A 26,351-nucleotide genomic window follows, 5' to 3' on the forward strand; every position below is an offset into this window, starting at 1 on the left:
CTTATTGTATTGTGCTTCCTCAGCGCTAGTATAGCAGTTGGCCAATAGTACGTACTTAACAAATTATTTGTATCAATTATTTGCGATTTTTTACATCTTAAACTAAGAGGAACAATTTGTCCCTTTGAAGAAATTATGCCTGCAAGACGTTTTGCGGTTCCTTCCAGAGCTTAGCTGCTGTCACTCCAACTTTGTAAAATGGCTGTGCAGAGAGTCTTTAATGTTTGAATTGGGGTAAGTCAGCCTAGGATGCCTCCCTTGTAAAGTAGTTTTCCTTTCTTGAAGAATTGTGATTCCAAGACTCAGTAAATCTTATTTCAAGTAAGGTCACAGGAGTAGGCAGCGACCTGTAAGGGGAGACTGAGAGAAACTAGCAGACTAGCGGGGTCAGAGTAGAAGCAGAGCTCCCTGGGAAATGGTGTTTTGTCACCATGCACATCTGCTCAAAATGGTAGAACAAGAAATGTCTGGTAAGGATAAGGCGGGCCCCGTCTGTCTGATGCTGCCTCTGCCAGGTTCTCTAACATGGATGTGGCCTGTTATTCTTTGACCCAAGCAGAGTCCAAGGGTTTGGTCCAGGTAGGTCAGGAGAGCCCCAAGCTGTATGCAGAGGAGACCCTATACCTGAAAATATGCTTCAGGGGATTAGAGGTGAGGAGGAGCAGGTCGTGATGTGGGAGAAAGGCCTCTGTGGCTCTTCTTCTTCTTCTGGGCTGGCCTGACCCTAAATAAGGGGCATGTCAGACTATCCAATGGTCACTTGGGCATTCACGCTGTGTCTTGTCGGACAACACATTTCTTTTCGGGAAGAGAAAGGAGAGGTTACTCTGCCTTGCCCCAGTTCTCTCTTGGATAACAATAAGCAGGACACCCCCAATTCCTGTAAACTACCTCCCCACTCCCAGCATGTCCAGTCTCTGTGAACTTCACTCTGAAGACTGACGTGGGAATTGGTTGGCCTGGGTTGTCTCAAGGTGGGATGAAACCCTGGTTTGTTGATATCACAATTTTTTCCCTCCTGTGCTTATTATTTACCCAAACTGACTGCTTTTCAAGTTGGCTAATACTATGGCTTTATTTTTTCTAATGCACTGTACATCCACATTCCAATGATAATTCCAACCACAACATCCCATCCCCAGAACTATAAACCAATCTTTCAGACTCCTTGAGATCAATCAGCCCACAATCAATCATCGATCAATAGCATTTGTTGAGTACTTACTGTGTGCAGAACACTGTACTAAGTGCTTGTGAAAGTGAAATATAATAGAGTTGGTAGATGTGAGCCCTGCTCATATTCTCCTGCTAGCCGCACTGTCCCCTGGTCTTCCCACATTTTCCCCTCTCAGAGTAATGGGGCCACTAGGGGACTGAAGAAGGAAACTACTGACCGTGTGAGTGGGTGTCAGGTTTCTCTGCCATTTACATTTACTCACAGCCTAATTTATTTCCAGTCCTGGGCTTGTGATCATTTGAATAATTGCCATAAATGATATTTTTAAATCATATTTGTTAAGCACTTACTCTGTGCCAGGCACTGTACTAAGCAGCACGGTAGAGTCAAACTAATCTGGTTGGACACAGTCCATGTCCTATATGGGGTTCACCATCTTAATCCACATTTTACAGATGAACTGAGGCAGAGAGAAGTTCAATGACTAGCCCAAGGTCACGCAGCAGATAAATGGTAGAGCCAGGTTTAGAATCCAGGTCCTTCTGACTCCCAGATCTGTGCTCTATCCATTAGGTCAAGCTGCTTCACAATGTGAATTTTGTTGCACTTCATCTGTCATTAATCAAGCAGCATTGACAGAAGTGCCTACTTGTCTAGAGGATGAGCATCTTGACGTTTGTGTTGAACTGACTTGGCCACACATCCCCGGATGGGCAGGATTATGCTTAGGCCCGGCCCCACTCCCGGTCCCTCAGTTTATTCCTTCTGATTTTGCCAGTATTGGTCTTGGGCAGCTCTTTGACAAATTCCACCTGAGGAGAGAAAACCCACATGCCTGCTTTACATTGTTCTGTTGGACTCTGACCACCCCCAATACCCAACAGACAAGAGGCACTCACTAAATTCTCTTAATTGCTTGACTGAGGGATGTTGAACAGAATATAAATGCCCTTTGAGAGGATAATAATAATTATAATAATTTTGGTACTTGTTAAGTGCTTACTATGTGCAAAGCACTGTTCTAAGTGCTCGGGAGGATACAAGTTGATCAGGTTGTCTCATGTGGGGCTCACAATCTTAATCCCCATTTTAGTAACTGAGGCCCAGAGAAGTTAAGTGACTTGCCCAAAGTCACACAGCTGACAAGTGGCGGAGCAGGGATTTGAACCCATGACCTCTGACTCCCAAGCCCGTGCTCTTTCCACTGAGCCACGCTGCTTCTCTAAACCCACACATCTGTTTTACAGTTCTCAGTGTGTTCTGCTGAAATTGGGCACCCCCTGAATCTAGGGCTTCCAACGGACAGAGGGTTATTGAGGGGAATCCATGTCTCCACTGAGATGGGTAGGATCAATAGCAATAACCCATGGCTCAGAATATGACCCTTGCGAGGCATGGAAGGGAGCTGAAATGAAGTGACAAATCAACGACTTGAGCAGAAAATTAGAGGGATGCCAGAGCTCCTCCCCGACAGTCCCGGCTGCCAGAAAGGGGAACAAAGAGGCCTCAGCCCTTACTAGGTCTTGGGAGTGCGCAGCCTGGGAAACATGCAGGTGCAGGAGGGCTGCATAATAGTTCTCTTTCCTCTACTACTTCCTCAACTCATGCCCATTAGCAATCTCACTGCAAAGACCAGAACCACAGCAGTGAGAGGGGTGGGTTTCCCAAGGCCAGGATCGGTGGAATCGGGCTTACCTTCCTGGGATACTTGTAAGGGGCGGTCACGGTCTGCACGTGCTGCTGCAGCTCCTGGGTGAGCTGTTCCCGGTCGTGGGAGGCGAAGTTGTCCTTCAGCACCACGAATGCTTTCACTACCTGCAAGTGGGGAGGCCTCATTGCTTCTCTTTTCGAGTCAAATCCTGCCCAACCCATTGGATAACAAAGTTTCTCAGGGGACGCAGTGGGGAAAGTGACAGTTGAAGCCCTACCCAGGAGAGTGTCTAGGCTGTGAGCCCATTGTAGATAGCAAATGTATCTGTTTATTGTTATATTAAACTCTCTGAAGCGCTTAGTATAGCACTTTGCACACTGTAAGTGCTCAATAAATATGAATGAGTGAATGTTGTCACTGTCTGGAGAATTTGGAAATGTCTACAGGCCAATCATTTGGGAAAAAAATCAATTAATGGTATTTATTGAGCACTTATAGTGAGTGCGGAGGACTATACTAGGTACTTGGGAGGGTACAATAGAATGAATGGAGAATGAGGAATTTACAATCTACCAAAGAAAAAAATCCACTGTTTTGTAGGTTTGGGGTATGTGGATGGTCCTGAATACTTCAGATGATGCTAGGTGGTCAAGAGAAGCCACATCTTTGCAAAGAAGTCTAAAATGGTGGCTGACATTAATCAATTAGTCAGTCAGTAGAATTTATTGAGCACTTACTGCATGTAGAGCCCTGTATTAAGCATTTGGAAAAGTACAGTGCAACAGAGCTGGTAGAGGCCGATCCCTCCTCACAAGGAGCTTATGTGGTCTAAAGGAGGAGGCAACGTTAAATGCCTCACCCATTCTCCTTAATGTAATGCATGTTAACAAATCTTGTTAATTTGAATATCTTCAGATTTCTAAAGCACTTCACCTCGATTCTTCCCTATCCTAGTTTGATTTTCTACTCTGCCATCATAGTGACACTGGTTTGGGCTATATGAGTCCAGCTGAAATATTGCAGAGCTGAGGGGTTCTAAAAGCATCCATTAGCTTATCTCCTTCTACAAGGGGAGTAGAATTGCTTCGATCCTCTGTCTTATACAGGTGAATAAAGTTTTCCTGTTTCCTTTTATATTCCTTATCCTTTAGCTTTAAGCTTTCTCAATCTTGCACTATTCTCTATTCCTCAACTATGGTTTGGCCTGATTTTCACTTTGGGCGATTTTCCCATTTGCCTCTGAGGTCTTTGTTCAATTCTTAATTTTCCCACCCAAATTTTGTCTCCCCTCCTTGCCTTCCTATGCTTTCAGGATAGTTCGTTGTGGCCACTGGGAAGTTTGTTTAAAGAGTGTTTCCCTTCCTAGGATGTCTTTGTCCTTCCAGTCTCTGCCTTCCCCATCTTCAGAATCCTCCTAATATCACATCTCTTCCAACAACACTTTGACAATTAATTTTAAGCATCTGAAACCTATCATCCAATCAGCCTCTTCTAACACACATATTTAAGCATTAAAAGCAGTGTGGCTTAGTGTTAAGAGCAGAGAACCTGGGCCAGTTGTCTGTTGTGTGACCTTAGGCAAGTCACTTCACTTCTCTGAGCCTGTAAGCTCGTTGTGAGCAGGGAATGTTTATTGTTATATAGTAATCTCCCAATCGCTTAGTACAGTGCTCTGCACACAGTAAGATATCAACAAATATGATTGAATGAATAGACCTTACTTTACTCAACTGTAAAGTAGGGATTCAATTCCTTTTCTCCTTCCTAGACTGTGAGCCCCTTATGAGACAGGGATGTGTCCAGCCCGATTATCTTTTATCTACCTTAGTGCTTGGCATAGTTAGCAATTAAATACCAAAATTACTATTTATTCCCATCTTCCGCCCTTTTGTCTACACAGAGATATATTCTTGACCACTCAATTTATTCTGATTCTATGGCTTGAAAATGCTTTACCTGTCTCCCCCATCAGAGTTTAAGTTCTTGGTGCACACTTGTAAGTACTTTATCTGTCTCCTCCATCTGAATGAAACATTTGGTGCACAGGTACGATATCTTGGGCTTCTGCTGAGCTTTCCCAAATGCCTAGTTCAGTGCAATGCACTTAGTGGATGCTCAATAAATACCATTACTACCTATTAGATTTTTCTCTGCATCAGGATCACCCCTTTTTACCTTAAGCTTATAGCCATCTGCCCTCCTGAATTTATTCTCTTTATCTTGGTCAGCAGAGTGATTGCCTCACTTCCTCTGCCACTTGGTCTTGGCAGTGGAACTGGTCACTTGCCAAGCTTTGTGAGCAGCCACAGCTGGTTCCTAAACAAGTCTGGGCACCAGATAGCCTTAAGGAGGGAATAACCCAGGTGTGGAAGGATCAATCACTGAGGTTCTCCTTCTAACCAGCAATGGCCCTCCTGAATTTCAGATGAGGAAATTCATATGATAATAATAATAATTGCGGTATTTCTTAAGCGCTTACTATGTGTCAGGCACTGTGCTAAGCTCTGGGGTGGATACAAGCAATTCAGGTTGGACACAGTCCCTGTCTCAAATGAAGCTCACAGTCTTAATCCCCATTTTACAGATGAGGTACCTGAGGCACAGAGAAGTGAAGTGACTTGCCCAAGTTCACACGGCACATGAGGCAGAACTGTGATTAGAACTCATGACTTTCTGACTCCCAAGCCCATGCTGCATTCACCATGCCGTGTTCTTCCCAAGTGATGTCACCAATGTTAGGCATGGCCTATAATGTATTGTGAATATGTCAAAGACATCACGTGAAGAAAATGTGCCTTTTTCATGTGATTCCAGAGCTTTTCTCCAAGGGGACCCCTTTATCCTCCACTTGGTCCCCAACACTTACATCCCCAGAGAGGAGTCAGTGTTAAAATGAAACCTGGGCATAAAAGCAACCAATACTGAATCAGAACTGAAAAGGGAACAGGACTGCTGAAAACTGGACCACCTGGTATGAAACCAGATGACTGGTCACCCTTTAGACATCCCGGACCCAAGGCCCCAGGCAAGATGGCCACCCCACTGCCTCTGCAGGAAGTTACTCCTTTCCCACTGGGAGAAGAGACCAGGAGTTAGCAAGTCCTTCCCAAGTGCTTCATTACCTCTCCTCTGATGGGGTCTGGGCTGCTGACCACGGCTGACTCAACAACAGCTGGGTGCTCAATCAGGGCACTCTCCACCTCGAAGGGGCCGATCCGGTACCTGGCAGGGAATGTTAGACCCCCTTAGAGAACATAGGGAAGCAGCATGGCATATTTGCTAGTACACGGTCCTGGGTTTCAGAAGATCATGGATTCTAATCCCAGCTCTGCCAGTTGTCTGCTGTGTGACCTTGGACAAGTCACTTCACTTCTCTTGCCCTCAGTTACCTCATCTGTAAAATGAGGATTTAGACTGTAAGCCCCAGGTGGGACAGGGACTGTGTCCATCTGGTCTTGCTTGTATCCACCTCAGTGCTTAGTACAGTGCCTAGCACATAGTAAGTGTTTAATGAATACCATAGTTATTATTATTTTTATTATTCATTCTCTGGGATGTTGAGCAATAATTTGGCTATGTTTGGGAGAATCACATTCTTATGCTGCTCAGTCTAATAATCATATTAAATTGCAGTATTTGTTAGCCCTTGCTATGTGCCAAGCACCATATTAAGCACTGGTGTAGAAACAAGATAATCAGAATGTACACAGTCACTGCATGGGGCTCACAATCTAAGTATCTGAGAGAACAGATATTTCCTCTCCACTTTACAGAGAAGGAAACTGAGGTTTAGAGAAGTTCAAAGACTTGTCCTAGGCCTCACAGCAGGTAAGTGGCAGAGCTAGGAGCCCAGGTCTCCTGATCCCCAGGCCTGTACTCTTTCCACTGGACCACACTGATTCCCCACACCATGGGGAACCACCGGAACCCAGTCTGTGTCATTTGATGTCCAGAATCTCCACATGCAGCATTAAAAAAGTTAGCCTCCTGAATCCCACAATGTAAACTCTGCTATAGGGTCATGAATAGGTAGTTGGATAAATTAATAAAGCTGTTTTCTCTCAGGGTATGTGCACCTTGAAACACACATACCCTGCTGCCAGTTGTCAGTAGCAACAATATTCACTGATTGCCAGTGTTGGGGCAGAGCACGGTATAGGTGCTTGACGTATGGACAAAAGTAAAGTTGTGACACTTGGCCATGAGGGGCTAACAATCAAGTATCAGTGTGGCCTAGTAATGATGATAATAATAATAATAATGGTATTTGTTAAGCGGTTACTATGTGCCAGGTACCGTACTAAGCACTGGGATAGATAAAAGGTAATTAGGTTGGACACAATCCCTGTCCCACATAGGGCTTACAGTCTTAATCCTCATTTTACATAGATGGGGTAACTGAGGCACAGAGAAGTTAAGTGACTTGCCTAAGGTCACACAGCAGACAAGTGGCAGAGCCAGGATTAGAAATCAGGACCTTCTGACACCCAGGCAAGTGCTCTATCCACCAGGCTAAGAGCATGGGGCCAGGAGCCAGTGGACCTGACTCCTGATCCTGCTTTGCCACTCACCTGCTGTGTTATCTTTGGCAAGTAACTTCTCTAATCCTCAAATGCCTCATTTGTAAAATGGAGATTAGTTACCTCTTCTCCTTTCCCTTCAGACTGTGAGCTCCTTGTGGGATAGGGACTGAGCCTGATCTGATGATTTTATATCTACCCTAGCGCTCAATACACTGCTTGGCATGCAGTAAGTGCTCATCAAATATCACAATTATTAAAATTAAAAGAATACATTTTTGATAGGAGTGAGAGAATAGGTGTAAATAATAGTCACAAGAAAGGAAGCAAGAGTCTGGATAATGTGAAAGCTAATATTAGCCAAAAAAAGATCACTTTAGTCATTTGTTTTCAGCCTCGTCCCATTAGGCCACTTTGGGAAGCAGCATGGACTAGTGGGGAGAGCACAGGCCTGGGAGTAAGGGGACCTGGGTTTTGAACGCAGATCCACCATTTGCCAGCTGTGGGGCCTTGGGTGAGTCACTTAACTTCTCTAGGCCTTAGTTACCTGATCAGTAAAATGAGATTTCAATACTTGTTCTCCCTCATACTTAGACTGTGAACCCCATGTGTCTGACCTGATTAACTTGTACTTACCCCAGTGCTTTGAACAGTGATCAGGACATAGTAAGTGCTTAAAAATCACCATAATTACTATTATTATTTGCTGCACCCCACTAGCCCCTGCCTCTGCATGACCTGATGGGCACATAGGGAAAGGTGTTTAAAGGGCAGCAAAATGGCCAAAAGATAAGTGGTAGGAGGGCGAAGCCAAGGAATTGGATAACTCACATACTGGACAATCAGTGTCTTGATAATAGAGGGGTGACTGTACTTGCTCAAGCCCAGGGCTTATGATTCTTCTGTTGATCCCCTTCCCCTTCTCTCCCTCCAACACCCCTCCTTTCTATGGGAGCCGCTGCTAATAGGGAGTGAAAGTGAGGGTATTGGGCATTAAAGTTCCTGTGACGTTGTAGCTGACTCTTCAATGTGGGGAGGAGAAGGGGCATTAGGATAAAACCTAGATTGGAAAAAGCATCATTTACCCTGAGGAATTGATGATGTCATCATTTCTTCCGAGGAACCAGAAATAACCATCTTCATCCTTAACTCCTCGGTCCCCGCAGATGTAAAAATTCCCCCGTTCACTGGCTGCTGTCTTCTCTGGATTGTCCTGGTAACAATGGGACAAGGGGTCACTCAAGATGGTCACCGTTGGCCTTGGCACAGGCCAGCTGTGCCACTGCTGCTTGGGAGAAGGTGGAGTTTCCCCATGAGCCCGGTTGGGAGTTGGGGCAGCAGAGGGTCCTTAATTCACCCAGTTCCTAAGGGGCTCTGGCATCCAGTCGAGCAGAAACCCCAGAAAGCTCTCTGGAGGGGGTAATATTTTCCATCCTTGGGGCCGGGGGGAACTGTCGTGGTGCTCAGGGACGGGGTGATCCTGTAGCTGCCAAACTCCAATAATCAGTCCCTGGTGGCTGTAGGAGAGTGGAAATTCTAGGGACAGAGTGAGCCTGCTTCTTCCCACCTTCCAGGCCCTCTACCTCTTCTCCTTTCCCCTCAGTCTTTAAGATCTGGAAGACTGTTGGCCTTCAGTTTGAGCCTTCAGTTTGATGGAGGGGGAAGGTGGAGGAGGGGACCAAGGAAGCAGGGCAACTCAGGACCTACAGCCACGATCTGGAGTCTGCACCCACTGTAGAACCCAGAGCTGGAGGGAGAAGGTTCCTTACCACATAACCAGTGAAGAGGCTACTTGGCCTGGTGGGTTTGATCCTGATGCCAATGTCTCCTTCCACGCCAGGAGGGAGGATGTTGGCATTCTCATCTATAACCTGCAGGAGGAGGGCACATGGACTGGGTGATCGGGGCCAAGATCCTTCCTTGAAATCGTTATTACCATCATCACTAAATACCATCGTTTCAATGTCTGCTGCTCCTTCTATCCTCTGGGGAGGGAGGAAGAGACGCACAGAGTCTAGCGAAAGAGGAGCTTCCCACCTAGTGCTCTCACTCAACTGATCAATCAAACAATTGTCTGCAGAGCACTGAACCAAGCACTTGGGAAAGTATAGCACAATAGAATTGGTAGACACCTGTATACAATCTGTATATGCTTTCCTCCTAATGCTTAGTACAGTGCTCTGCACACAGTAAACACTTTATAAGTACTATTACTGCTACTAGTGGACATGATTCCTGCTTTCAAGGAACTTACAATCTAGTGGGGGAGACAGACCTGAAAATAAGTTACAGACAGGGGAAGGGGCATATTATAAGGAAATGAACATCAGTGCTGAAGACTTGAGGATGGGGTGAGGATCGAAGTGCTTAAAAGGGACAGACCTAAGTGCATAGGTGTTGTTAAAGGGAGGGGAAATTGGGTGGGAAGATGAGAGGGTAGTCAGAGAAGGCTTCTTGGAAGTGATATGATTTTAGTAGGGTTTGAAGATGGGGAGAATAGTGGTCTGGTGGGTATGAAGGTGGAGAGAGATCCAGGCCAGAGGGAGGATTCATTCATTCAATCGTATTTATTGAGTGCTTACTGTGTAGAGAGCACTGTACTAAGCACTTGGGAAGTACGAATCAGCAACATGTAAAGACAGTCCCTACCCAACAAAGGGCTCACAGTCTATAAGTGGGTGTGGGCAAGGGGTCAGTGATGAGAGAGATGAGATTGATGTACACTGAGTAGGTTGGCATTAGAGGAGCAAAATGGGTGGGCTGGGTTGTAATAGGAATTTAATAAGGTTAGGTAAGAGGTGGAAACCAACCTGAACATCGTAAGCTGCGTAAGGTTTCCCCATTGAGCCAGGCTTGATTTTCATTTCTTTGGTTACAGCACAAACCACTCCCTGCCATGAAAGAGACATGCAAGGGCATATTTCGAACTATTGTTCTGAGTCTTTTCATGCAATAGTGATCTGTAACAAGGAGGAGAGTAGTAACAACAGATGCAGGGGGAAAGGACGCCGAAAGCTGAAGTTCTGGAGATAGTAATAATAATAATAATAATAATAATAATAATAATAATAATAATAATAATAATAATAATAATGATAACAACAATTGTGATATTTTTAAGTGCTTATTATGTGCCAAGCACTGTTCTAAGCCCTGGAGTAACTACAAGATAATCGGGTTGGACACAGTCCTGACTCTCATTGGGCTCACAGCCCTAGTAGGAGGGAGAATAGATATTAAATCCCCATTTCACAGATGAGGGAACTGAGGTGCAGAGATGTTGAAGGTCATAAGCAGGCAAGTAGCAGAGTCAGAATTAGAACACAGGTCTTCTGACTCTCAGGCTCAGCCTCTTTCCACTCAATAATGACGATCAAAGGTGACTGATGAACCTGACATTCAGAGATTGGCCTATTGGTAAAATGCTGGTGGGGTAGTCTTCCCAGTAGCCTGATGACAATACTCTAGTAATACTGAGGAGGAGCTATCTTAATCCTGAAATACTGCTATTCTGTCTCTGCATTGGCTGCTCCCACAGGAGCAGCAGAGTGTGGGAGGGAGAGAGCTACCCAACAAGGGGCAGGAGTAACTCTGCCCTGGGATTGAGGGAAAAGAAAAAAAAGAGGACTGAGAAAGTCAAGAAAGGAGATGGCTGGAAAGAACAGAAAGAAGAGCTGAATGTGGCTGAGGTACAGGCTGGAGGAGGAGTCCAGTGGATAATAATAATAACAATGATGGCATTTGTTAAGTGCTTACTATGTGCAGAGCACTGTTCTAAGCGCTGGGGTGGGATATAAAGTGATCAAGTTGTCCCACGTGGGGCTCACAGTCTTAATCCCCATTTTACAGATGCGGTAACTGAGGCTCAGAGAAGTTAAGTGACCTGCCCAAGATCACACAGCAGATATGTGGCAGAGTGGGATGAACCTGGAAAGAGGTGTTAGAGGGAAGAGAACCTGGCTTAGTGGAAAGAGCGTGGGTTTGGGAGTCAGAGGTGATGGGCTCTAATTCTGGCTCCTCCACTTGTCAGCTGTGTGACTTTGGGCAAGTCACTTAATCTCTCTGTGCCTCAGGTACCTCATCTGTAAAATGGGGATTAAGACTGTGCGCCCCATGTGGGACAATCTGATTACCTTGTATCTACCCCAGCGCTTAGAACAGTGCTTGGTACAGAGTAAGCACTTAACAAATACCATTATTATTATTATTATTAATAATAAGAGAAAGGTGAGAGTTCGGGTGCCCCGAACAATTTTTGTAGGTTTCTGCTAGCTGATGCACTCAATTTCAGGTGGTTTAGACGATTTGATCTCATGTAGCCTTTTTTATGGTATTTGTTAATCACTTTTTGTGTGCCAGGCACTGTACTAAGCTATGGAATAGATACCAGTTAATCAGGTTAGACACTGTCCCTGTTCCATGTAGGGCTCATAATCTTAATCCTCATCTTACAGTTGAGGTAACTGACTTGCTCAAGTTTACACAGCAGACAAGTGGCAGAACCGGAATTAGACCATAGTCCTCTGACTCATAGACACGTGCTTCCACTAGGCCATGCTGCTTCTCAATCATTCAATCAGTGGCTTTGTTGAGCACTCCCTTTGTGCAGAGCACTGCACTAAATGCTGGAAGAGTACAGTACTGTAGAGTCAGGAAACACGATCCCTACCCACGAGAAGCTTGGTGTTGCCCTTTTGGTCATTTTTTGAAAGTGGATATCCTCTGCCTGTTGCTTCCTCTGGGGATGTCAAGCACACAGCTCCCTGGGTTAGATCTGCCCCAGAGGTTAGGAGCCATTCTCTCTTCCCCGCCCTCCAGAAACAATCTTCCCTGCCAGACCCTGGAACTCTGCCCAACTTCTCTCCCACCACAATAAACATGGAAGAAGTCGTGGCGGATGGCGATGGAAGTGGAGAAGTGCTTTTTGGACGTATTATGGAATATAATGAAAAGCATGATTCTCCCTGGCTCGGGGCAACCAGATGTCTGAAGCTGGTCTCAGATCTCAGGCTGGAGGCCGTGAGGTGGCCAGAAGCCTCCACCAAGGCGGGTCCTGCTGGGGAAGAACTGCAGATTCTTGCGGGGAAGGAAGACAGAGGAAAGGGAGGGAGGCAGGAGCCAGTAAGGAAAGGCCCCAGGCTCTCTGACTTCAGAGTAGTGTGAGTCAACTCATCACATCCCTCATCCCTGGTAGGAAAAACACAGTGTGTGTGTGTGTGTGTGTGTGTGTGTGTGTGTGTGTCTCTTAGAGGGTGGGTGCAAGTTTACTGGTTTTAAGGCATTCAGATTTTTGGAGCTCAAAATGGTAGGAGGGGATGAAGAGGCTCTAAATGCCTTCCTGGGCCCAACACATCTCAGGTTTTAGAGGCATCCAGAGTTAGAGATGTACTTGGGCAGGGCCTGACCTGCATAGCCTCCCTTGTTTGGAAAGTTCAAGCCAGAATATCATGGCACCCTGTTAGGGGATGCTACCGGGCGCCCGTGGCTCTTGGCCAATGTGTGATGGCTTCAGGATGCTGTTGAGACTATGAGTCCTCGCAAGTCATTGGATGAACTGCATGTGTTTGAAAATACTTGGGTGGCCAGTGTTGCCACAAGGCTCATTTCTGGTTCAGTCCAGACTTACCTCCATTTCACCTTGGTGCAAGGATATAGGGGCCCAGAGGAGGGTAAAAGAAGCAGGGGAGGGAGAGGGGAGATTAGAGATGAGGATTCAGGTGGTTGGGCAGATTTCAGAATTAGCTGCTCAAAGGCCAGTGACCTATTTCTGATTTTTAAAAAAGTTGGTTGTCTCACTCCAATTTTCATTTCTCTCTCCCCTTTCACCCTTCGACCAGCAGGAATGAACAGAGTTTACATTTCTCATTAGCTGTTCGGTGCCCACAATTTCTTGTGCTCTCTGCTGCTCCATGGGAGAAGAGTGCATGTAGAGATAGAGAGGGGCTTTGAAGGGCAGAATTGTGTGGGCTGAGGCTGTTGGGAAATGTTTCACAGAGAATGATTGAATGCTACAGCACAGGAGAACAGGGGGCAGGGACCTTGTGAGCCAATGTGGAAAACTGCCTCTCGGGGACACCAGTCACTAAGGGCCGATAATAATAATGACAATTATGGTACTTGGTAAGCGCTTACTGTGTGCCAAGCATAGTTCTAAACACTGGGTTAGAAATGAGTTAGTCAGGTTGGACATAGTCCCTGTCCTACATAGAGGCTCACACTCTTAATCCCCATTTTACAGATGAGGTAACTGAGGTCCAGAGAAGTTAAGTAACTTGCTCAAGGTCACAGAGCAGCCATGTGGCAGAGCCGGATTAGAACTCATGACCTTCTGACTCCCGGGCCTGTGCTCTATCCATTAAGCTGTGCTGCTTCTCCGTTGATGGGTGTATTGTACAGGGCAGGCAGTAGAATATAATGATGTCATATGCAATATTTTGTAGAAGTCTGATCATATCCACCCAAAACCAGCACACATCTTTGAGCAAGGATGGGGATAACCCCTGGTCCCCCACTGGCTCCTGAATCTTTTCATTTCCTTCAAAAATCTGCGTGAATTCTGGCACCACCTCTGAGCCCAGAGGGAGGCGAAGAAAGGTTGGGCGACCAAAATATTGGTGTCCAGTGCTGGATGTGTACCCAACAGGGTTCAGATCATCTGAAGACAAGGTTGCCCTTTAAAAGACCAGATGATGGCCACCCTATATGCCACTGCTGGGGAGAGATGGGAGAGATGGAGAATGACAGAGCAGGACAGGAAAGAGGCAAAGGCTCCAGACAATGGTGTCACAGAGAGAAACAATCAAGGAGGAGAAAAAGAAGAGTGAGGAGGGAAGGTGAGAAATCACTATTGGTCACTCTGCTAGCCTTAACAGACCATTACTTGGGAAGAAGACAGACTGTGGGGGCATATCCATATGGAGTACAATTGAAGTGTGAAGATAAGAAATGATCGAGTTTGAGTCCAGGTGAGGTCAGGTCCCCCCACCCCACGGCCCAGGGGGGACATACCGTTTCTGTTTGGCCGTAGACATCGTGAATCTCCAGCCCAGTGCTGGCTTTCCACTTCTCCATCACCTCGGGGTTCAGAGGTTCCCCTACACTCATGCAGTGCCGCAAGTGGCCCAGTTCCTTCCTGGAAAACATCACAGGAAACTGGGGGTGCCCCTCAAGCCTGACCCATGCCACAGGGAACTTTTGGGATCTCAGCTCTGCCCCGTCAGCCACCCCACCCCGGAACTGAGGTACCTCATCCCCTCTTCCGTCAGCCTTGGATCTTGTTTTCTTAATGAGAGGATCCTAACCACAATGTCTAAGAAGGGCAGGCTGAGAAAGGGATGCTGGGAATTCTGACACCAAATTATAGAATCCCCACTCTCCACCCACTCCCACCCCCTCCCCAACCCTCAACTTCCAGAGGACCCTGTGGGGAAGTCTGGCTATCCCCATTTGGGTCGAGGGGGGTAATGAAAAGAGCACCATTGTCCCTCTGCTATAAGGTTTGGAGGTGTGTCCTGCAGTGTGGTGCAGATCTGAGGACTCTGCATTGTGCTGGGCCGCTGTTCTCTGCCATGAGCCAGTGAGCCCCAGGCTAGCCGGATTCCCAGAGGGGAGCACTGGCTGGGACTCCGAGAGTTCAGGGCTGCCCCTGAATTATCCCCCAGGTACCTGGACTCTAGGTTCTGCACCATGAGGCGATATGCTGTCGGGGCCATGCATAAGACAGTGATGGGGAACCGGGAGAGAGTCTGGAGAAAGAGAACCAGTGGATAAAGCCAGGTGAATGAGGAGTCTGCAAGGAGGTAATCAGAGGTTTTCACTTTGGTCGGGCAAGCAAGATGCCAGACTTAGGAGGGGAGAAGTTGTCCTTGACACCTGAAAAGTTACTCCCTGGCCCTGTCAGGGTCCGGAGAAAGTTCCTTCAACCTCCTCTTGGGAAAGTCCCTTGTCCTTACTGGTCTCAGTTTCTTCTCTGGAAACTAATAAAAACATTGTAGTCTACTTTCTAGGGGCCTCTGAGAAATTTTTAGTCAAAAATTCTGGCAAAGACCTTTGCTCAAAGGGGAAAATTTGAATTGTTCTTTAAAGTGTTCCACGGACGTAGAAAAATTCTCCCTAGGCCAGCTCTGAACAGAGGATCTCTGCCAGGATGGGAGATTCCCAGGCCAGGCAGTAGCAGGATCAGCCCAAGGTGAGAGCTGCCATTTCTTGGGGCCATACTGACGGCACTAACCTCGCTCCTGCTCTTCCCCTTTCCCATTGTGCACTGGGGAAGCAGGTTTGTTTAACAACCAGGGAATTCATGCACGGTGAGCATCTCTGCCCACTGGCATGAAGTTGTGCCCAAAGACTTTTTGCACTCTTGTGACAGCCTGATCTGCCCCACAGGAGAGAAGAAGTGTAGCTTAGTGGCAAGACTGTGAGCCCCACATGGGAAAACCTGATTACCTTGTATCTAACCCAGAGCTTAGAAGAGTGCTTGGCACATAGTAAGCACTTAACAAATACATTATTATTATTATTATTATTATTATTATTAAGAGAGGAGCATTGGGACAAACCTTCACAAGGGTCAGAAGAACGGTAAAAACTCTGTGATTTGGAGTGCACAGTCCCAAGCATGGTCCTGATCAATTTTTCTCGATAACTGAGTTTTCACCATTTTGATACTGCTTCCCCCCCATTCCCAAAGGCTGCAAGAACTTCGGAGTCACTAGTAGCTGGTCTCTTAACTCTTGGGATCACTCCAGAGGGTTCCATGGAGTCATCAATGAGCTCCGAATGCCAGTCTGGTGTCCCTGAGATTCTTACAGCCCCACTATTGAAGACACATTAGATTAATCAATCACTACTATCTTTTGGGCACCTGCTGGGTACAGAACCCTGAAGTAAGTGTTCCTCAGCAGCAAGTAAATTGATTTTCCCATAGTGGTGCTTTGGTCGTGGCATGGGCTGCTATGTTTATTTCAATTCCTGAGTTTTCCAGATCTGCAGGGCTGAGGTAGGTGAAGCCTCATTAACTAAAGGGCTTTTATGGGCAGATGCAAGGCTTTCTCATGTTGCTCTTACGGTTAAGATGGTTGCTGGTTCAAACCTCTCCAACCTGTGCACAAACACCCCGGCACCAAAGCTCCAGGAGCCAAAGAGAGTGAAGATGGCAGCCGCGATCCAGCTCGTGTCCGATGTGGACCAAGAGATGTCAGCATCGGTCAAGCACATCCAGGACCTGGGAAGATACACAACGAAGTCCACAGCCCTTCAGGAAGGGGAAGAGGTGGTCTGCTGAGTCACATGATTTGATGTGCTAGTCTGAGTCAGGGCATTATCCAACTGAGTTAATACTGAACTTCAGTGAAAATTCAGTGACTATTTACTGAAGCCCATCAGAGGCCTGAGATGGAACCCCAAATTTCCTGGCCCCTTTCAGTTTGTCCTAGTCCTGGCCCCTACTTGGCCCCAGCTGGGATGCCAGATCCCTCCACCCCTCTACGCCACCCCAAGAAATGATCTAAGAGAATATGCCAGCAGGCATTTGGGTTTGCTGTTGGCTGGGTCCAGTCCATGAACAGGCTCTCAACTGATGGGACCCGTGGACTGTTCTAAGTCTGTTCCCAACCCTACTTGGGGACTATGCTTTGTTTCGTCCTCCTTCCACCCTGACCTCAAGCTCACCAGCATTTAGGCCGGAAGGAAAGGATTCCCAGGGGAAGGTGAGAACCTCAGGGTAGTTGAATTGCAATAGCAAGGGACTGGCAGGGAGCCAGGAGACTCAGGTTCTAATCCCAACTTTGCCATTGGCCTGCTGTGTAACCATAGGCAAGTCATTTAGACTCTTGTTAAGCACTTTCTAGGTGCCAGGCACTGTTCAAAGCACTGGGGTAGGTGCAAGGTAATCAGGTTGGACACAGTTCCTGTCCCTGGCTCACAATCTTAATCCCCATTTTACAGTTGAGGTAACTGAGGCACAGAGAAGTAAAGTGACTTGCAGAGCAGATGAGTGGTGGAGCTGGGATTAGAACCCAGGTCATTCTGACTCCCGGGCCCACTGAGCTACACTACTTCAGTTTCCTCCTCTGTAAGCTGGAAGGATGATGCAGGCTCTCCTCACCCCCTAATTTAGAAGCCCTGGGTGGGGCAGACACTGCCTCACCTGGTTATTTTGTGTTCCCCGAGCACTTATCCCATTATTTGGCCCAGCGTAAATGCTAACTAAATGCCCTAGTTAACCCAGCAGCCAGAGGGCTGCAGCTCACTGCCTCCACCCTGGAGAGGCCCCTGCCCTACCTGCCATATTTAACAGTCTGGAAACCCAGGCTTCCTTGGGAGTGTGGCACCATCTTTGGAGAGCCCGTGGACCCACTGGTAAAGTAGATGGCCAGAGGATCTTCAGTCTTGGACTTGACACACTTGTGCTCTGTAGGGGCTGTTCTTTAAGACAAAAAGATCAGATGGTGAGAATCGCGGTAGAAACCGGGAGGCTCAGCTTCATTTTTGCCTGTTAGAGGAAAAAAGCAAAGTATTTTAGAAAGTCCATCCCTCATGTCAGAGTGGACAAGCAACCCTTCTCTTCCCATAAAACAGGATGTGCCAGAGCTCAGAGACGGGAGCAGGGGATGACTTGTTTGTTGTTTCAAATATATCAAAAAACAAAGTTACATAAATAAAATCATTATTGCTTGAGTTAATGATCAGAGAGTACAAGAAATCTTAGGCCTAGCTGATCACTGGTGTGACCTAGTGTGGTAGTTTATGTCATAGACTAATAATAATAATAATAATGGCATTTATTAAGCACTTATTATGTGCAAAGCACAATTCTAAGCGCTGGAGAGGTTACAAGGTGATCAGGTTGTCCCACGGGGGGCTCACAGTCTTAATCCCCATTTTACAGATGAGGTTACTGAGGCACAGAGAAGTTAAGTGACTTGCCCAAAGTCATACAGCTGACAATTGGTGGAGCCGGGACTTGAATTCATGACCTCTGACTCCAAAGCCTGTGCTCTTTTCCACTGAGCCATGCTGCTTCTCTGCAGTGTGGCCTGGTGGAAAGAGCCCTGAGCTGGGAATCTGGAGACCTGGGTTCTAATTCTGGCTTGGTCACTTGCCTGCCATTTGACCTTGGGTGAGTCATCTTCCTAAGCCCCAGATGGGACAGAAACTGTGTCTCATCTGATTATCCTATATCTACCCTAGGGTTTGAGCCAGGGCTTGGATTATAGTAAGTGCTTAACAAAAAACATTATTATTATTATCCTTCTTAATTTTATTTCCTTTTTTTCACTCTGGAGGAACAATAAGTGGTTCCTGATGTAAGTCTTGTGGCTTGTAATGTGTTAGGTCTTCAGGAATAGGACTCAGTTGGGTCAACTGACTAAATCTGTTCCTGGATGTAGAACCAGACTAATTCTAGGAGTTGAAGGCTCATAGAGAAGGGCTTATGACTACATAATTTATTTTTCTGAAACTATCGCGGGAGCTTCTAAATCAAGTTGGAGCAAAAAAAGTAGAGCTCAAAGGACATTTCTATCACCAGACAGGGAGCTGGAAGACTGGGAGTTAAATCTCATTCGCAGAGGGTTTTGAGAGCTGCAAAGTGCAGTAGGAAGCAATGAGCTTTTTAAATGATTAACAAAATGTGTGCAAATGAAATAATTATCCATCATGACTACTAATTAATTATTAATAACAATTCTTCCAGTTCCAGCTGCCTGGTCATTAGGGTGACCATTTGCCCCATTTAAAATCAAACAGTCCAGTTGGCAGAGAAGGCACCAGGATTTTTCTTTTTAGTGCTAGCCTCAACCCCTGATGCTGAGTTCCATGGCTCAGAAGTGTCACCCATGTTCAGCAGAAACTGGAATGGTGAAGCTGAAGCTCTGGAGCAAGTGGGGTTCAGGAGTCCCCTTGGAGGAGTCTTCTCAGTTTGGGCAGACTTCCACAAAATGCTCTTTTCTCCATCATTACCATAAGGTAAGGTGCCTGGCTGCAACCCTGTGACATCACATGAGTCTGTTTGTCCTGTGTCTGCAAGTGATGTTTCCAGTTTCCCTCATGATCCTCTCCAAGCTCCCAAGCTCATTCTCAAGGTGTCCCATTGGATGCCTTGGACCCCATTCCCACCATCCCCATGGGGTGCTCACGTCATAACGCAGAATGAAGGAGTTTTAGGAACAGGGAGGCAGCTACTGAGACTCACTTAAGCAGCTCATTGAAGTTCAGCCACCCGGTCCGGCCCGTGTCAGACACCAGGAGTTTGGTCTTCAGAGTGGGACAGCTTGACTCAATCGAGTCGACCTTGGGGGCCACGGCATCGCTGGTGACAATGCCCTTGGCCTTGGACACCTGCAGTCTGTATTGAATGTCCTTCCTGGTCAGCTGGGTGGACCCTGGTATGAAGACGAGTCCTGGAGGAGTCACGAAGGGGAGGTTCAAAATAATATTCTGTCCTTCCTCCCTTCCCTACCCACAACGGGCAGGGTGGATTACTGGAAAGAGCATGGGAGAGGGAGTCAGGATACTTGGATTTTAGTCCCAGCTCTACCACTGGCCTGATTTGTGACCTTGGGCAAATCACTTAACCTCTCTGGACCTCACTTTCCTTATCTATAAAATGGGGAGTGTGCACGATATGATAACCTTATATCAACCCCAGTGCCTAGTACGCAGTTAGCCCTTAGTAAATTCCATAATAATTCCATAATAATTTCAGGAAAGCAGCATGACCTGGTGGAAAGAGCTCGGGACTGGGAATTAGGTGACCTGGGTTCTAATCCCTTCTCCACCACTTGCCTGTTAACCTTAGGCAAGTCAGTTATCTTCTTTGAGCCTCAGTTTCTTCATCTGTAAAAAGAGGTTGTTGTGCCTCACCCTCAGACTGTGAGTATCATGAGGGGCAAGGATTGAATCTGACTTCATTATCCTATACCAAACCCCAGCATTTAGCAGAGTGCTTGGCATGTAGCAAATGCTATTATTATTATAAATAATACTATTTTTGCTATTATGTCATTATTAGTATCATTCTTATTACTAATGATGATAATGATAATAATGAAATTCACCCTGCCTCCCTCCCTTTATAAATTCCCCCACTAAATCTAGGCACATTTGGGTCTTAGGTAATGAGGAGAGCAGTAATTAGAACCAAGGAGAGAATAATAGTGATGACATTTGTTAAGCGCTTTGGGTAGGGACCGTCTCTATATGTTCCCAACTTGTACTTCCCAATTGCTTAGTACAGTGCTCTGCACACAGTAAGTGCTCAATAAATATGATTGATTGATTGATTGATATGCCAAGCACTGTTCTAAGCGCTGGGGGGAGGATGCAAGGTAGTCAGGTTGTCCTACATGGGGTTCTTAGTCTTAATCCCCATTTTACAGATAAGGTAACTGAGGCACAGAGAAGTTAAGCAACTTGCCCAAAGTCACACAGCTGACGAGTGGCGGAGCCAGGATTAGAACCCATGACCTCTGACTCCCAAGCCTGTGCTCTTTCCACTGAGCCATGCTGCTTCAGGAAACATTTCAGCCAGACTCTCGAGATCACGGGAGATGTTCCTGACCATCAAATCACTCAGTGCCAGAAAGGGTCTTCAAGAAGTCTTCTGACTCAGTGTCATGCCGGCCTGCAGGTGAGCCTATAAATTTCCCAGGACAGATGATGGCTTATTATAATATTTTTGTAAAAGTTTCTGGCACCTGAAAACTTCCCACATTTCCTCAGCACCCACTTTTCCAGTCAGGAAGCTCTATCCTTAAATCTGCACTTCCTCACTCATTCATTTATTCATTCAGTCATTTATTGAGCACTTAGTGTGTGCAGAGCACTATACTAAGCGCTTGGAAAGTACAATTTGGTAACAGATAGAGACAATCCCTATACAACATCAGGCTTACACTCTAGAAGGGGCGAACAGACAACAAAACAAGTAGACAGGCATCAGTAGCATCAAAATAGCATAGCACTCAAATTTAAGCCTTTTACTTAATAATAATGATGGCATTTATTAAGCGCTTACTATGTGCACAGCACTGTTCTAAGCGCTGGGGAGATTACAGGGTGATCAGGTTGTCCTTCGTGGGGCTGACAATCTTCAACCCCATTTTACAGATGAGGTCACTGAGGCACAGAGAAGTTAAGTTACTTGCCCAAAGTCACACAGCTGACAGTTGGCAGAGCCAGGATTTGAACCCATGACCTCTGACTCCAAAGCCTGGGCTCCTTCCACGGAGCCACGCTGCTTCTCTATTCTTGTTCTATTTTTTTATGGTATTTGTTAAGTGCTTGCCATGTGCCAGGCACTGTTCTAAGCATTGGGGTAGGTACAAGCTAATCAGATTGGATACAGTCTGTATCCCCACGTTGGGGGGTCACAGTCTTAATCCTCATTTTACAGATGAGATAACTGAGACACAGAGAAGAGAAGTGACTTGCCCAAGGACACGAAGCAGACAAGTGGCATATCCAGGATTAGAATCAAGGTCCTTCTGTCTCCCAGGCCCGTTCTCTATCCATTAGGCTGTGCTGATTCTCTGTTGGGTCTACACGGAGGGCAACTATGCCTTATTGAAGGCACATCTCCTCTAAGAAGCCTTCCATGACTTTTCCCTGTATTTTCCCACTTTTTCCATTCCCTTCTGCTTCAACCTGACTTGCTCTCTGTATTCACAACCCCTGCCTCCAGCCCCTCAGCCCTTAGTGTACATGTCCATAATTTATTTACATTTACATCTGTCTCTGCTTCTAGATGTAAGCTCTTTTTTGGTAGGGAATATGTTACATTGTTGCGTTATACTCTCCCAAGCACTTAGTACAGTGCCCTGCACACCGTAAGCGTCACTAAATATAATTGATTGATTGCTCAGTTCTCTCCTTAAGATTGCCCTCCCTAAAGTTGGCGACCCCGGCTGGGTCTGGGGACTGACCTGCTCGCATGCAGCCCACGTACAACAACCACCACTGTGGGACCCGAGGCAGGATCACGGCCACCCGGTCCCCCCTCTGAAGGCCGCAGGTCTCTGAGAGCACGTTGGCCGCCTGGCGGGAGAAGATTCCCAGCTCCTCGAAGCTCCACTTCACCTCATCACCCTCGTTGTTCACCCACCACAGAGCGGGCGGCCGAGGCCTCTTGCTCTCCTGTCCAAGAGCAGAGGGGTAGAGTTCTGAAGTCTGTCAGCAGGCCCTGCTGCCCTTGAGCTCCCCCGAGAGATGTCATCAACAGAGGGAACCTGAGATGGCCGCCCTAATTGAACATCCCCGGCCAGGAAGCTCATAAGGCAGGGTACCTGGATGTTAGCCCATGCGTAGGTCTACACAGAATTATCTGGACAATTAAAGTGAAAAATCTCCTTAATGGGGATGATTAACATAGCTCCTTATCCCCAGCTGAATTTTCATCCCCACTGCTCTTACTAGTCCAAGGTGGGAATCTGAATCCATTAGGTGACATTCCCAGGAAGAAGATGTATCATCCTTCTGTTTGGGATGATACAAACTCTAACCCATTTCTGACCACTCACCCTTTCCCAAAACAGTGGATCTCTCTCCTGCCCATCTCTCCCTCTCCCCTTACTTTCATTTCCACCATGGCTACCCCAGGAGACTTGCTTTTCCCAGGGTCTCCCTTTCTCAACAGCACAGCATTCCTGCCATACTCTGAGGTGGGGAAGGGATGTAGAAGGGGGGTTGTAGCAGGGGTCTAAGGAGACATGATGGGATGACAGAGTTTGAGGATTGCCATTAGAGGGAAATCAGTCTGCCTTACCTTCTCCACACGCGCCCACTGATCCAGGACGTCGCTTGCAAAGTTAAACTCCTCGGGCAACTCCCGCTCTGCCCATCGCAGAATCTCTGTGGCTGCAGGTTTCTGGGGCATCAAGACCCTAGAGTGCTGGTGGAGCCAACGAGAGGAGGGTCTGTGGACCCACAGGGTCCAGAGGAGTGGGAATTTCTTCATGGCCTGTGAGGTGAAGGATCAGAGGTCCTGCAATTGGGTGAAATGACAGGAGACATTGTGCCTCCTCAGAGATATTCTCTGCTAGGAAGTGATTCTATGGCTGCTCCTTTTGATAAATGCTTTGGAAGGGGATTTTACTGTCTGTGAGAAATCTATTCACTGCATCCTGGTATTGATGGAGTCCAGGAAGGAGTCCAGAAACATTTAGAGAAAGAGGGGCTCTCCTGAGCATTCTCGACTTTTCCACCCTATACCTTGTGGCCACCCCTCTCTAACCCCGGCTCTACCCTAGGCCTGCTCTGTGACCTTGGGCAAGTCACTCAGGGATGGAATATCTGTTCTCTCTTTCCCACTTTTTTAAATGATGCTTTTAAAATGCTTACTGTTCCAGGCACTGTACTAAGTGCTGGGTTAAAAACAAGTAATCAGTTTGGATGCAATTCCTTTCCCACATGTCCCACAGTCTAAATAAGAGGGAGTAAAATTTAACCCCGATTTTACAGATGAAGTAACTGGAGCACAGAGAAGTTAAGTGACTTGCCCGAGGTCAAATAGAAGGCAAATAATAATAATAATAATAATAATTTTGGTACCTGTTAAGTGCTTACTATGTGCAAAGCACTGTTCTAAGCACTGGGGAGGATCCAAGGTGAACAGGCTGTCCCATGTGGGGCTCACAATCTTAATCCCCATTTTACAGATGAGGTAACTGAGGCACAGAGAAGTTAAGTGACTGGTCCAAAGTCACACAGCTGACAAGCGGCAGAGTGGGGATTTGAACCCATGACCTCTGACTTCTAAGCCTGTGCTCTTTCCACTCAGCCATGCTGCTTCCTGGCAAAAACTGGATTGGAACTCAGGTCCTCTAACTCCCAGGATTGTGCTCATTCCACTAGCCTACGCAGTTTCTTTACTTAGACCATGAGTCCCTTTCAGGATAGGGACTATGTTCAGCCAAATTATATTGCATCTATCCAAGTGAGAGAGAAGCAGCTTGCTGAGTGGAAAGAGTATGGACCTAGGAATCAGATGATTTTGATTCTAATCCTGGCTTTACCACTTACCTGCCATGTGACCTCGGGTAACTCACTGAACTTCTCTGTGCCTCAATCTCCTCATCTGTAAAATGGAGATTAAATCATACTCCCTCCTACTTAGACGGTGAGCCCCATGTGGGTTATGGATTGTGTCCATCCTGATTATCTTATATCTACCCCAGTGTTTAGTACAGTGCCTGGCATATAATAAGCACTTAACAACACCATAAAAAAAGTGCCTAGTTCAATGCTCGGCACATAGTAAGTGCTAATGGATATCATTATTATTAAGGGAGGGAACAGCAAGAGATACAGACCCAGTGGCTCCTCTCACTCCAATCTCTCTCCAGACCTTAAACCAGCATCATCTGTCAGATTGCAATCCTTCTTGAGAAGTTGGTTTCCTGACACCAAGTGTCCCAGAGAAGAATTCCAGGGAGAGCTGATGTGAAGAGTGGCAGAGAATAGTTCGACGGTGTTTTATACTAGACCTTTACCTCACCTCCCATCTTCCCCTTTGGTAGAAAAAAAGAATAATAGTTAACTTCAAAATGTGCTGAGCAATAACCCTGAGGGGGCCAGGAGGGTAACCTTTGGGTTAACCTTCTCTCTACTTCCCTTTGTGGGGCCTCAAGTTCCTTTGGATTTGTAATTCCAGGATGCCCAGGGTGGTATCTCTGTTAGGCTTTCACATTGAACTGAAGGAGGAACTTCTGCTTGAGATAATTACATTTTATCCCTCCCTGGAGCTAGATGTCTGATTGTTGTCAATCCGGTCAGGCATCGGACTCCCCCATGGGGGTGCGGGAGGCTCATTGCCCACATAGTAGTAGTGATGATGCTATTTATTGAGACACCGCCCGACCTGGGTGCACTGCATTGTACCTAACACTTGGGAAAGTACCACAGAAATAAGAAACACATCCCTTTCCACAAGTTGCTTATGTTGTAGGGAGGGCACTAAACTATTTACAAGTAGGGTACTCAGAATAAGTGGATTTTGTCTATAGACTCAAGTACCGAGGGAAACTATAAATAAATATGTACATACTGGAGGTGGCTGATGGGTTGCTATGTCTCAGGGTATTGGGAGATATTTGGGGAAGGCTGGTTGGAGGAGGTGGGATTTTTGGAGGACTTTGAATGAAAGGAGAGCTGTGGTCTGTGATGTTGGGAGGGAGGGAGGGAGTTTCAGGCAGAGGGAACAGTGTGAGTGAGGAAACAGAGGTAGGAGAATCAAGAGCAGTATACAGTCAGAAGGTTGGCCGGAGGCAGCAAAGCCTTTAGTCCCAGATTTAGGAGCCTGTAAGGGTGTCATCCACCCACCTCACCCTTGGTTTGTCCAGACAGCCTGGAGGATTCTGGGGTTGAGGTGGGGCTTGCTGCTATGGAGCCAATGTGGCAGCACAAACCTCATAGTTCCACAGTCCCTGTGTCACTTCCCACCCTGGATCCTTTCACTGCCGTGGCTGCCTGAGCAGTGGCTCTGGCTTCCTCAGTTCTTAGATGGTGGTGGTGGTGATGATGGTGATACCTTCGTGAAGGGAAATGGCTTGAAAATTGAGGCCCCGTGGGACTGAGACCACTGCGGCAGCTCACCCCCAGGGCTTCCTGCAGGCTTCCCATTCAGGCTAGAGGTGAAAGGGAAAGGATGGCTCAAACCTCACATGGCTCCAGGGGTGAGAAAACCCTCTGGTCTGGCTCTGTGGCTTGGTCTGGGTGAGAGGAATGAAAAGTGTTTGGGCAAATGCAGGCAGAGATAGTGAGAAACTTCCTCTTCTCTTCCCTTACTTTTCCACCTCAAACTTTTAAGATGGGCTGATGATGTTCTTGGAAGTTAGCTGCAGGCTTTAGAATACTTGACTTCTGTTGCTTAAATTCCAATGATTGTTTGGGAGAGGGCTTGGAGTTGAGTTGGATGAAGGTAGAACAAAGATTAGAGTTGGTAGACACAATCCATGCCCATCTAGACTGTGAGCCCACTGTTGGGTAGGGACTGTCTCTATATGTT

The 26,351-nt window shown here is 46.7% G+C and overlaps 1 protein-coding gene across 3 annotated transcripts; it reads right to left on the minus strand.

Annotated features, from left to right (window-relative positions):
• Positions 1-1,695: 1,695 nt before the first annotated feature.
• LOC119941915 (acyl-coenzyme A synthetase ACSM4, mitochondrial-like) lies at positions 1,696-24,783 on the minus strand. 3 transcript variants are annotated; one of them, XM_038762466.1, is made up of 14 exons: positions 24,658-24,783; positions 23,112-23,306; positions 22,273-22,483; positions 19,542-19,749; positions 17,630-17,773; positions 16,415-16,571; positions 15,014-15,093; positions 14,357-14,480; positions 10,159-10,239; positions 9,118-9,219; positions 8,434-8,561; positions 5,951-6,050; positions 2,873-2,992; positions 1,696-1,989 (listed from the first exon to the last, which is right to left on the minus strand). In XM_038762466.1, exons 2-14 carry the CDS (start codon positions 23,301-23,303, stop codon positions 1,903-1,905), a joined length of 1,734 nt encoding a protein of 577 aa, XP_038618394.1. In that variant the 5' UTR covers positions 23,304-23,306; positions 24,658-24,783; the 3' UTR covers positions 1,696-1,902. The 3 variants fall into 3 exon arrangements, with proteins under 3 accessions (XP_038618394.1, XP_038618393.1, XP_038618395.1); XM_038762465.1 differs by having other exon boundaries at positions 23,112-23,330; positions 24,658-24,782; XM_038762467.1 differs by lacking the exon at positions 10,159-10,239 and having other exon boundaries at positions 23,112-23,330.
• Between the last annotated feature and the right edge of the window lie 1,568 nt (positions 24,784-26,351).

This window comes from Tachyglossus aculeatus, chromosome 21 (genome assembly GCF_015852505.1).
Source record: "Tachyglossus aculeatus isolate mTacAcu1 chromosome 21, mTacAcu1.pri, whole genome shotgun sequence".
NCBI classification, from domain to species: domain Eukaryota; kingdom Metazoa; phylum Chordata; class Mammalia; order Monotremata; family Tachyglossidae; genus Tachyglossus; species Tachyglossus aculeatus.